At 52.8% G+C, this 12,933-nt stretch overlaps 2 protein-coding genes across 7 annotated transcripts in view; one reads left to right on the top strand and one right to left on the bottom strand.

Annotated features, from left to right (window-relative positions):
* TMEM163 (transmembrane protein 163) overlaps positions 1–2,997 on the top strand; it is a 221,394-nt gene extending 218,397 nt beyond the window's left edge. The window contains exons 7-8 of the mRNA XM_034654463.1: positions 711–852; positions 2,191–2,997. Coding sequence (XP_034510354.1) covers positions 711–852; positions 2,191–2,251 — 203 coding nt within the window. The 3' untranslated portion in view covers positions 2,252–2,997. The remainder of the gene's footprint in view (positions 1–710; positions 853–2,190) is intronic.
* Positions 2,998–4,083: 1,086 nt separating this feature from the next.
* MGAT5 (alpha-1,6-mannosylglycoprotein 6-beta-N-acetylglucosaminyltransferase) overlaps positions 4,084–12,933 on the bottom strand; it is a 329,395-nt gene continuing 320,545 nt past the window's right edge. For all 6 annotated transcript variants that reach the window (XM_034654457.1, XM_034654459.1, XM_034654462.1 and 3 more), the window contains one exon: positions 4,084–10,114. In XM_034654457.1, coding sequence (XP_034510348.1) covers positions 9,916–10,114 — 199 coding nt within the window. In that variant the 3' untranslated portion in view covers positions 4,084–9,915. The remainder of the gene's footprint in view (positions 10,115–12,933) is intronic.

Here is a 12,933-nt window from a genome sequence, read left to right as displayed (position 1 = left end):
AGCACTTTTGAGTGGAGCTGGTGGAGCTGCCCCAGAAACGCAGGGGGGCCTGTCGTGGGGGAGGTGCGTGGGCCCACAGCTTCTCTCTAGGCGGCTGTCTGCTGGGGGCGGGCGAGGACTCCTGCAGCTCACGCCTGGTGGGCCCCCAGCAGCCTTTCTAAGCTGTTCTTTCCCCTGTGGCTCTTGAAAGCGCAAAGCTCAAATGAAATGGGGAGCAGATGTGCCCTGTGTGAAAGGAGAGGCTGATCAGTACCTGTTAGCTCCAGTTCTGTTTCGGTTGCCTTTTCTGCCACCTTGCTGCAAATTCTAGACTCAGCGTTTCCTTTCTGGAGGGTGAAAATCCTCAGCTGACGGGCACTCTGGAGGGAAAGGAGATGGGAGCAGGGCAAGTCCCACCCCCCGTCCTCCACCTGCATCACCTTTGGTCTTGGTGTTTCATCTCTCTCTGCGTAACCCAGCGCTCTCACAGGCCAAGTGGGATCATCATCGGACTTCGCAGGATTGAGAAGATCCCAGCTCGGTCCGTGGCCCCGCAGACATTCAAGTCGCCAAGGATCTGTGTCTGTGTGCAGACAGTGCCCCGGCCCCCACAGGCTCGGCAGGGATGGGAGCCGGGGATGCGGAGGCATGGCTGGCATGTGGGTAGTCTCCCTGGGGGCTGAGAAAGTGCTCCTGGCCCTGCCCTCAGCCTTTCTCTGCTGTTGCTCCAGGGTTTAACTCCCTCGTGGGTGGCGTGATGGGCTTCTCCATCCTGCTGAGTGCGGAGGTGTTCAAACATAACGCGGCGGTCTGGTACCTGGACGGCAGCATCGGTGTGCTCATCGGCCTGACCATATTTGCCTACGGCGTCAAGTAAGTTCTCCTTTTGTCTTCACTTCCCCGGGGCCCACGAGCGCTCGAGTTGCCACTCCTGAGCGTCATGCCTTGCCCGTGACCCTTCTGAGCCCGGGTGAGGTCAGAGGACTAGAAAAGCCCCCAGAAAAGCCCCCAGCATGGGCCTGGTATTTTTGTGGCGGGCAGTCTTTTACTTTTGTCTGCTGCCTTGATAGCTCACTCTGTGGTGCTTTCACCCTTGGTGCTTGAAGCTTGGTGCCCCTTCCCTTCTCTCTAATGAGGGTTGTAATGACACCCTGGGGAGGCACATTTGTGGTCAAGCGCCTCCTGCCACCTGCTCCATGGGATGCTGCAGGGGGCAGGGCCCAGCAGCACCGCTCCGCCAGACCCCACTCAGATAATTTTTTCTAGAGGGGATGTGTCACTGCAGAAGGGCTGCATTCGAGGATAAACCCAGCCTGAGTCCTCTCACGCAAGAAGCGCTGTGCAGACATCACTGACTCCGTTCCAGCATCCAGGCTGGGGTTGGCCTTCGAGGGAACCATTTCTAAAAGGCACTGGGTTTTTGACTGTTAAAGCGCTTTCTGCCTCCCATGAAGATAGCTTATTATAATAAGAAAGATGGACAGTCAGAGTTGGCCAGGAGTTGGAGAAATTAGAACCCCGTTGCTGGTGGGAATGTACGATGGGATGGCTGCTTTGGAGACGGCTGAGTACTTCCTCACCGTGTTCAACGCTGGAGTTCGCGTTTGACCCAGCGGGGGTCACTCGTCGGTGTCCACTCCAGAGAGATGAAAACACGCATCCACGTAATGACTCGTGCACGAATGATCGCAGCAGCAGCAGTACCGATGGGAGACAAAAGGTCGACACAGCCCCAGTGTCTGTAAAATGGATGAGTGGGTCGATGTAGCGGAACCATACAGTGGAGTGAGTATTCCTCAGCCCCAAGAAGAATGAAGTATGGCTCCAGGCCGCAGTGCCAATGAACCTCGAAAACACGGTATCCGATGAAAGCAGCTGGTCACAAAAGGCCACATGTTAGGTGATTCCAGAGAGCGGAAATATCCAGAAGAGGCCAAAGCAGAGAGACTAAAAGTAGATCAGCGGGTTGCACGGGAGGATGGGGAATGTCTGCAGGTGGGTATGGGGTTTCTTTTCAGGGTGATAGAAATGTTCTGGAATTAGATGGTGGTTATGGTTTGTACAACCTATGAATATACTGAAATGCACGGAATTGTTTACTTTAAAAGGTTGAATTTTATAGTATATATAGTTTTTAAAAAGCCTTCTGCTTACTGCCCCAGGGCTGCAGGAGGCCCACGTGGGGGTGACCTCTGTGTTTCCTTTTTGCAGACTCCTCATCGACATGGTGCCCAGGGTGAGGCAGACCCGCCACTATGAGATGTTTGAGTGAGTGGCCGGCGAGGCCCGAGCCGGCTGCGCTGCATCCGAAGACCGTGAGGACCGCGAGGTTTCCACACAGGCAGATGGTGCCAACACTTCACTGAACATCCAATTTCTTTTTTGGCAAGTTTGTGTTCATGGGAACAAGGTCTGCCCGGCAGGTCAGTCTGCACTGCTCCCCTGTGCTCCTCTGCCCCTGTCAACTGTGTTAGGACGACGTGCACAGGAGTGGGGACAGGTTTCCCCACCTCCAGCGAGAACTGACCTTTTCTGCAGTAAAAAACGTTCTTGTGGGTAAGATAAGATCTCTACTTGGCAGAAAGTTCCTCTGTGGTGCTCTAAGCCTGGAATGGATAGCAACTGACCAGACCCACCTCCTCTGGACCCCTGGTGGCCTCCGCCACCCCCCGTTCCAGAGTTTCTTCTCTCCTGGCAGATTTTAAGGGAAGACTGTACCTTTTGTTCCTCGCCCCTTGACATGCCCAGAACCATCCGTACAGATCACTTCCTAATTTCTATCAAGGTATTTCATTAGTTTCATACTGTTTTACTAATCCTGACTCTGAACAGATTTGTCCAAAAGGAGACCATTCTATTTTTAAAGTACTTTAGTGACACACGTATGAGCTTTGCATGGTTGAACTAAGCACATGAGCCTTTCTTGTACATTCAGAGCCTACATGTAAAAACACGATCCATTTTTGAGAGATGTGAAACAGCAGTTTATTTGTAATAAATAATTATATACTCTCTCCATATATGCATATATCTATATGCTGTGTGAAGTGGAAATGGTACGTTACAGTCTGTTAGAGATGGCTTGCCCCTGTGTAAGGAACGCGATGTTCTCTGGTGATGTGACGTTAGGCATAGATTCTGTACAAATGTCCCCCCAGCACACAACATTCTGTACCTCTGGCGCTGCTGCTCGTCCGGGTGACAGTGTCTGACCAATAAAGACCTTTACCTGTTTTGTATGGTACGGGGAGGTTATCTTGGAGCGTGCTCACTGTTCTGGGCAGGTTTCTGTTGTGGACGGGGGTCCGTTGTGCCTGGGTGGGGGGGGGACCGTCCTGATGGGTGCTGCAGGCCCTGCGAGGTAGGGGGGCTGCACATTCATTTGGTGGTGCTTGGGACTGCGGGATGATGCTCCCGGGCCCTGCCCCTGCCTTCCACACCCCAGCTCCCAGGGGGCTGTCACTGGCTCGCTGAGGGGAGGTGGTTCGTTTTGAGGCGTCACTGACCTTGATTCAATCTGATGCGTCCCACGTGGCTTCATCAGACAGCATGTTGAGTGTTGCATGGGATGTTAACTGAATGGGTCTGGGAAATGCACGATTCGATAGATTTCTTTTCTCACTCTGTCTAGCATACACTGTGGAAGCTTTGGGAGGGGAAGCTATGATGTAGTACCCCCGTCCCCCCAAATGTAAGCACTCGTTTCTTCTGGTATTTTTTGGGACTTGGGTCCCACAGATGCATGATGGGAACTGCATGGTATCTGCGTTCTAGGCAGGAGCCAGGAGTTCCAAGAGGCTGGTCATGGCCCTCCAGGATCATCACAGACAAGCCCTTGGTGTGGGTACGGACGTGACCTTCCTTCCTTTCCAGGGCACCCCCCCGCACCCTACCAGTCCTCTTTCCAATTCCGTTGGGAAAGACTACTCGCGAGTAAAACCTTTCCCTCCCCACTCCTGACACGTACCTTCTCATCAGCATTTTCCGCAGAGTGTCTGCAAGCGGTGACACGTCATCAGTGGATGCTGGTTGGGGGATGCCACTGGGTTTGTTCCGTAGGGGACCCTGTACCCAGCCCAGACCCCCAAAAACCACTGCCACCCGTCACACAGCAAAAGTTTATTGAAAAATAAAGTTCTCCCTAGTTTTCTCTACAACATTGGAAACCAAAGCAGTGTTCTCGATGCAGGTACAGTACATTTGGACAGCGACACCTTATTTGCAGACTCCCGCACTACGTAACCCCAGAAGTGAACAGTAGAAAACGGTTGTACCAGGAGCTGTTTGAAGACACACACGCAAACGGCCATTAGCTTAAGGACATCAAGGTTGTGACAGCAACTACGGTAGAAAGGATGTCTGTCGCCCTCTCCTTTGGCAGCGATTGTTCTGCTCTTGTCCCATGAATACTTGGGCATGACAGCAAGCAAACTGCTTCCCAGCTCTGCTCCATCTTGGCTTTGACTGACTGACTGACAGAGGTGGCGGACCATGCTAAGGTCCCGTCCAGCTGTTCCAGCAAGGCTTTCGAGGCCTGCGGCACTGCTCGCCTGAGCACCCACCCCTGCCCCCCAGACATGGGCCCCCCACCACAGAAGCACACAGCTGCCCCCTGCTGTCCTCACCAGCTGCCAGGGGAGGGTGGAGGGGGGTCCTAAGGTGCCACAGAATCTCGGGTTAGAGGGAACAGTGCTTTGAAGGTGAATTCCAATCTATCTATCTTACACCCACAAACATGTAAGATTGCTGATTCCGCTGAAGAATCTAAAGCAACTTTGAAGGACCCCGGACTCCAGCAAACTCCTCCATATTCCCAACTGCAGTCTATCCAGAATAGTGCCAAGATAGAAAACTCTAAAACAGGGAAGAAAGAGGCTAAATCCCAATAAAACAAAAAGCAAACCGGTATTTAGGTGATTTGGGAAAACATCACTGAACCATGAGCAGCCTCTTGGGAGTGGTTCTGAGGACACTCTGACCACCCCCCAACCCCTCTGCCCACCACAGTTCCACCTGAGTGGTCAGATAGTCTTGGGGTCCCCAGGCTAGCCAAGCCGGCCTAGGGGAGAGGTGGGTCTTCCAGGGAAATGGGGCGGAAACAAACACGTGACCACTAACCAGCCCAGAGACTGATCCCTGTGGGTTGGACTGTGGAGGGGCCACTCTGGCCAGCAGGGATCAGCAAAGGGACTTCTTGGGGAATGAGAAGGTTCAATTGGTCATTCCTTTCTCCTTAAATAAAACACGTCTTTATTATTTCATTTCAGAGGAATATAGTTAACTTTGATTTAAGGGGTACAATCATAGAACTTATTTTAATTCTTGCTCAAAAAGTTCTACAAAGAAGAACCCTAGAATGGTCCAGAAGACATCAAGGGGTGAGGTCCAGCATGTGGATCACCCTTTTCATCTCCAGTTTATACATTCTTACAGCCTTGTTGCATCTGGGGCTGAAGTCGGGTATATCTGCAAATCAGTGCATTCAGGGGTACAGTAACATTTCAATCAGCAGGAGGGGCATGGGACTCGGACATCCTAACATCTTTAACCAGAAATTCCTACAACATTCCATCAACTTGGAGGAGTATTTTCATGTAGGTATTACTTAGCTATTTCTCAAATTTTATGAAATGCTAATAATAAACAATATTTAACATTTACGAGGGCTTACTATGTGCCAGACACGGCTAAACACGGAGTCCTCACAAACGCCCTAAGTGCTAAAGCATCGGAGACTATACAGCTAATCTGCCCTTTTGCTATAAGAAGGTAAGAAGCCGACAGGAATGAAAGGACTCCCCCTCCACTTGAGGAAACCCCCACCTCCCTAAAGAAGTCTGCATCTTCTGTCCATCCAGCTCTTCCCGTGGACATGCTCGGCAGCCCTACAGGGATGGATGGCATTAGAACGAAGCCAAGTGGAAATTAAAATATTTTAAAATAAATAAAGTAATCCAGGCTTGGGAGAGTAACCCAACGGAGCCTGTCGTTAACAAAATAGACTTTTCTTTTTTTTTTTAAGTCAAGGATTTTGGGGGCATGGCAAAGGGTGGTACTTGTCCCAATTATATACACAATCTAGGTAAACCACCTTGGAGAAATGGGGTGGCCTGCCTTGGTCCCTAAAGCACAAATCCACCTGTAGCCAGCATACAGTTTTGTCACCTTTCCTAAAATAAACCGTGTTCCCTAAGGAAACAACAGAGGTGCATGTTCTTTCCCCTTTATGATGATCAGATCAAGTGTTTCAGTGGGGACTGCTCTTCTCCCAGTGCAACCTCTCAGATAGGACTGGTCCTCTGCCCCAGCCACACCTCAGCGGGTGCCCGAGCTGTGGGGAGCACAGGCCTGTTGGCACGTTGGTGACCAGCAGTCCTCAGATCCAAAGATGTGGAGCAGCCCGGGAGGAAGCCAGCCCTTCTCTTGGGGGTTCTCCTGGCCTCACGGGGGTGTAAGAGCACAGATGCCGTGGCCTAGGGGGCTGGGAGGGTATTCCTGGTGCCCAGCCTGAGCACCCTTCTTGACACAAGGATGTGTCCTGTCTTCAAACTGGAGGGGTCTACGATCTTCCTTACATGGTACCCAGATTCTAAAAACCAACCCCAAAGAAAAGTGAAAAGGCACATCAGAAAAACAATAAATATCAAAGAAACACTCTTAATAGTTCAAAACATAGAGCAAACACACACAAAAAAGGCAAACTAAAGCAGTGATGAAAACCCAATCTGGCAAAAATGCAAAAAAAGTGTCTCCATTTGTACATGTGCAAATCAAATTACATACATGAAATAAAGGAGGCTTTTACTGGCATTAAAAGAAGTGTGCTTCCCCTTTCGGGAGTTTTCACTCCTGAAAGTGTTTATGTTTCAAAGGAAAGCTTTCTCTTAATAAATTAGATAAATTTCCCTCATGTTTAAGAATTTAGGATCATGGGGGGGGGCAAAGTTCACTTAGGAGAAAAAATGGACAAAAACTTACAGACAGGCAAGGTATGCTTACGACACAGGAAGACACTGATCCTGACTTAGGATCTCTGTCCCTGTGGAAATCAATTAAACATTGGTGGAGGATTCTGTTCAGATTGGCAGTAGCAAAACCACCAAAGGCTCCCAGCTATACTGTGAGAGGCACAGTCCTCTCCCAGGGCAGCCAGGAACTGTGCCCCTTCCACACAGGACAGATGGAAGCCCCCTCCCCAATTTCCTCTTGGGGGGGGGGACACTGATCAGACTTGGGCCATAGCAGTGGTGCCCTGGGAGCTGCTATACATTTGGGTGTTGCTGCCTCTGTGCAAAATGCCCTGGACACATGGAGTGTGGGTTTGCCCCAGAAGCAGAAGCCCCACCTGTGGAAGTCGGGGTTCTTCTGGCCACTACTGGACTGCGGGGGAGGTGGGGCACAGCAATGTTCAAGGGTGGGAAAGTGCTCGGCTGGACTGCTAGACCTGAGTCCTGATGGAGAGGAAAGGGGAGGTGGAGAGGCCCTGAGCTCAGCAAACAGGACAGCCACAAACAATCCCTGCAGCTTCTGGAGCGCCAGGCCTGCGCAGCATCTTTCTTGGAACCGTGCTTTCCAGCTTCCTTTCCTTCTGAGTCCCTGTGCTTATTGAAACAGCTCTACAAAATGGGTTAATCTGGCCAACCTAGAGAATCAAGACTTAGCCCGCAGGCTCCCCCTGCTGGCCCAATGCCTGCATGACACCCTCACCTCTGGAAGCTCCCAGAAGAGCCCAGGAGGGGGCGGCACTGGCCCAGGAATTGTAGCCCTCGGAGCTCAGGGGAATTCCCACAACCTAGGGTGAAATCCAGAGGCCCATTCATAGGGAACAGCAGTTCCTAACTACACGGAAGGCAGTTGTTTCTCCTACAGCAGAAATTGCCCTTGCAAAACTTGCAGGAACATTCATACACACACACACACACACACACACACACACACACACACACACACACACACAAAAACACAAACACACCTTAACACCAAGATTCCCTCTGGACTTAAGCCCTTGCTGCTTGGCCCAGGCAGACAGTGCTTTCAGCTAGTTCCTGAGGGGACCTCTGCACCCACGTTCAGGGTACAGGTCTCCCTGTCAGAACCCTCCCTGTCACATGCGCTCAGGGGCCACCCGCAACGTGGGGGAGACCCTGGCTGCTGCTCCTCACTCCCTTCTCTCTCTGGGATTAGAGGTGAAATTCAGACCCACTGAGAGTCTAAGAAATAAAAAGGCTGGCTGTGCATTTGATACTATTTATGCACTAGGGAAGATTCCAGAAGCAGGCACAATCTAACTTGCCATACCTAAAGGCTCACATGCCCTGTGGTCCTCACGAGGCAGGATTCCTGGTTTAGCTCCCTTCCTGAAGGCCCATCCAGCCATCAGCCCTGCCCGACCATTCTGCCCGGCCGAGGCAGCCAGGGTGCCAGGAAGCACAGAGCTGCAGGGGTGGAGCGTGGTGCTAGGTGACCAAGGCACTCAGAACCACCAGCGAGGGCTGGGTGGATCACGCCACAACTCATGACTGGGATGTTCTGCAAGAAGGAGAAGAGGGCTCACTGTTAGCAGGCTGGAAGTGCCAGGGGCTTCACAGGAAACACACATACTTCTAGCCCGGGCACTGAAGCAGGGCCAGATGGGCATGGGGAGCTCCCACCTCAGCAGAGACAAGGAACTCCAGAGGCTAGTGGGGGCATCCGTGAGTCTGACTGGGCCAACCTGCCAACTCAGAATATCCCTCTCAGAATATTCAAGCCTCGAGTAAGAGCCAGCATCAGACTCCAACCCTGTGCAAGACACACACCCACACCCATGGGTGATGAGCCAGGACCACACACCACATTAGTCCTGGCCTGCCCCTGCCGCCCCTGCCAACATCAGGTACACTGAGCGCCTCATTCCTGCGACTCCGGTGACATCAGCCCTGAGAAGGAACAGAACCCAAGCCCTTGCCTGTCTGGAGCACAGCTCTGGTGGCATCACCAGTTCTTAGCTTCATGCCTGTCCACACCCAGCTCGGATAACCCTCTTCAGGAGTAAACAAGTGTGACCCATGTTTCTACTTTCCTCCTTTCAATGGCGTTGGAGGGAGGGTGGATTTACCAAAAACTAACAAATGTCACTTCCCCAATCCTGCATTTCTTTCCTAAAGGGATCCTCATCAGAAATTAGGGCCAAGGTGTATGCGTCCCTGCGTGCGTATGTGTGATGGCGGGAGGGAGGGGGAAGGGGAGAGGGTCAAGGAAAGGAGCTCTCACTGCAAAGCGGCCCCATCTTTGGTCCCTGGCTGGGCTCTCGGACAACAACACAGGCAAAGCACACACAAGATTTTCTTTTGTTCTGCCACCATCCACTTTGAGGAGCTCGGTCCCCGCAGCTGCCCTCAAGTGAGCCACCGGCCCCACAGTGCACCCTGTCTCCCTCCTGCTTCCTTCCGGAAGCAGACAGGAGTAATAATACAGTGAAGGTGGACGGTAAACAGTGGGAAATCAGAGAAACAAGACGTGTGAGCCATCCCTCTTTGCCCTCCCCTGTTCCCCCTCCCTCCCTCCCAAATAAATAAGTTACTGGGTTTAGGAATGTTCCCGTATACAGTTCTTTCCGACAAGCTCCATTCCTCCTGGTTCTGTTTTAAATCAATCTTGAGACTCTCTACCTCGGAGCAGCTGCAGTGACACAGTCTCCTCGAGAAATAAAAACAAAGTTGTGCCAGGGAGAAGCCAGGCTCCCAGCCTGGCATCTGCTCCTTCTGTTTTGGGGAGAACTCCGCTGTGGTGCTCGGACCGCAGAAGGAGCAATACCAGATCGAAACCTTCCAGCATAAAGTTCAGGCTCTGGCGAGAGTCCCTGAAGGACATGACGTCTGCCCCCTGGCCCTGTCCCAGTGGGGCCGGAGCCACTGTTTCCCCCCCAGAGTGAGTGTGGGGCCGAGCCAGGGGCCGCTATAGACAGTCTTCACAGAGAGCCACCTGGCCCTTGATGAAGTCCCGACAGGGGCAGACCCTCCGGTGCCGGGGGTGGGCGCCCGCGCAGCTGAACAGCAGGAGGTCACCTTGAAACACACAGTGCCTGTTCTTGGGGTCGAAGGAGGGCACCAGGATGTCCTTGGCCAGTTCTGAGCTTTGGCAGGTCACCTCGTACCTGAGGAGGAAGAGAAAGGCAACGAGGGTTGGAGAGGCGGGGACAGTCCTTGTCACTGGCTCCTCGGGCCCACCTCCTGAGGTGCGCGGAGCATGCTGGGTGCATGTGTCATAAAAAGGAAATGGTAGCCACCCTCTGACCTAGCCACTCCCCACCACCAGGAGTCCAGCTCAAGAAAGGTGTGTGTGTTCGAGGCTACCCACCGAAGCATCATAAGGAAGAAAAAATGGAAATAATCTGAATACTCATCAAGAGGGGAAGGGCTGAATAGTTTGCAGCACATCTGTGCTTTTTGAGAGGTCTCCGCAGCCCTTGAGAAAGAATGAGGCAGAAATGCAGGAGCTGTCCTTGAGGAAGGCAAGTGACAGAAGGAGAGGCAGAGCGGATAGACCTGCGTGTGTGTGCTTCAAACCTCGAGAGGGCTGCACCCTAAAGCCTTAACAACGGTTCCTGCGGAGGAGCGAGAACGGGGGCAAAGACACACATTATGTAACTACTTGGAAAAACTACATTTAATATTTTTATTGGCGGTTTAAAAGGATTCATGTGACATGGCCTTAGTCTCCTGCTGGAGAGCCATCAGATGGTCTCCTGGGGGAGGGGGAGGGTCCCGGGGCATCAATTCTCTGGGCCTCCGCAGTCACCTGGGTCCATGGCCATGGTAGGCTCCCTCCCACCCCCTCCTGAGAGGTTAAGTGCCTGAGGCTTCAGGACATGCGCAGCAGGACCTCAAACCCAAGCCCTGACTGCACACCTGCACACCTGCTCCTCCTGCCATCGTCTCCCCACAGCTGGAAGGTCTGTGGGCTGTAGACCCTTGTGGCTTTGCTGCCTCACTCAGACTGGGGCCACTGCCTGCGGGGCTAACCAACACAGCCACTCTGTTATCTTAAAAAAGAGCCACGTCCTTTCTCCTCTGGCCTGGGCTACATCAGTCCCACCCACCCTGTGGCCCTGAGAGCAAGGAGGCCTCGGCAGGTGTCCAGCACGGTGTCCCAGTGTGCCAGGTGGGGACCGGTTCAGAGAAGAAGGTGTAGGGGGGCTGGGCGGCCCTGAGTTTGAGTCCTGACTTCATCTCCATGAGCCTCTCTTTGCTTCGGATTCCAGTTTTGTAGAGTGGGGACAAATAATCCTTAACTCATGGGGGAGGGGCAGAAATTAAATTAGTGCTTATAGAGCACTTGGCAGAATGCAGCTTCGCATAAGTATTTGATAAATGATAACTACTGCCATTACCGCAACCACCGTCATTATCATCGTGGTCACCCTGGCTGGGCAGACACGGGATGGGCTCTGCCACCGCCCTCCCCGTCTCGTGCTGGCATGTCCACACATGCCAACTATCTCCATGTCGCTTTGTTCACTGAGATCTCTGTTCTTGCTGACAGGATTGGGATCCAGATGGAGGAACTCTAGGTCTCCTGCTGCCTCTGGAACACTTCCAAAAGCTGGGGGAAAAGCATCCTCCTCCCCAGTACTCCTGCCCCCTCTCGTCTTCCTCCAGCCCACGAACCGCTTGGCCCGTGCCTGCCCTTGCCAACGTGAATGGGGCAATTCCCAGCCCATCTGCTGGGGCCTTTCTGAGCCTGCCTGCCCGGCTCTCGGTGCTCGGGAGGGCAGCACGCACTCGGAGGATGCTCTTGCAGTCACCAGGGAGCTCCGTGACCTCTCTAAACGCCCTAACACCTCTGGTCTTGGTGGGCCAGCTGGGAGATGTGGGCACCCAGACCGTGAAGGTCACGGACCATGAAAACAAGGGCAGAAAGTGGGGATTTATGGATTTTCTTTAAAAAAAAAATTGGGGGCCACTAGGTTCTCCGCAGGATACCCCCACTGGCCTACACACAGAAAGGGTCCTCCAGAACTCAGCTGTGCATTACAGGATTCCAGAGGGAACAGAGCTTTACAATACAGATTTATGCTTAAGTTATTTCTTTGTTTAGGTGAATTATAGCGGCTGCTATGTCTTAACTCAAGCCTGCTGCCTCGTACACTGCTAACCAGGGGTGTGGAAAGCTCTCCAACTGTCAGATCCCACAGAGTCTAATTGTCAGGAGCCATCAAGAAACCCTCCTGCTCCTGCCCCTGGTCACCCAGCTCAGACTCCAGGCACGTGCTCCCGGGAGGTGAGCAGACGTGTGCACATGTCTGTGAACACAGCTGAGGCCGCTGTGGAAGAAGCCTGCCCAGGGATGATGTCCAGAGACCACCACAAAGAGCTCAGGGCGCAGGCAGTCCCCAGCACAACACGGGACCTGTCAAGGGCAGTTCCCTGAAGGTTCAGGTGATAGGGGGCTCTGGGGCACACAGAGCTACAGACACTTGTGGAAGCCATCCAACCACTGGGCCCCCAGGGAGCACTCCCTCTGATTAGGAGATTTTCCTCAATTGCTGGAGTGTATCTGGAAACCAGCCCCCTCACTCCCCACCGATGGGTCCCTTGCCTTTGCAGAGTACACACGCTGTTGTTTCTGCTTTCCTGTTCTGTGATGTCTGTCTGTCTCTCCCCCCGCTGCCCCCCCTTCCCTCCCTCTCTCTCTCTCTCCCTCTCTCACACACACACACTCTGCCACACATACTCTCTCACTCTCACTCAGGGACCCCTAGCACACTGCTGCTTCCTTTCTGTAGGGCCCTGTGGAGCTGACCTCTCCCCAGCTGGCCTCTTACAGGATGGGAGGGGGAGCTTCTGAGGCCCATCGGCCCTTGGTTTACATTTATAGCTCTTGACCAAGAATAAAAAGGCGAAGCAACAGCAATCAGACAACAAAAAGGGATAAAAGGTATCCAAATCGGCAAAGAAGAAGTCAAACTGTCTC

This window comes from Ailuropoda melanoleuca, chromosome 2, assembly GCF_002007445.2.
Source record: "Ailuropoda melanoleuca isolate Jingjing chromosome 2, ASM200744v2, whole genome shotgun sequence".
Taxonomy (NCBI): Eukaryota; Metazoa; Chordata; class Mammalia; order Carnivora; family Ursidae; genus Ailuropoda; species Ailuropoda melanoleuca.
The sequence above is the reverse complement of the archived record's forward strand: the minus strand, read 5'-3'. Positions and strand labels throughout refer to the sequence as shown.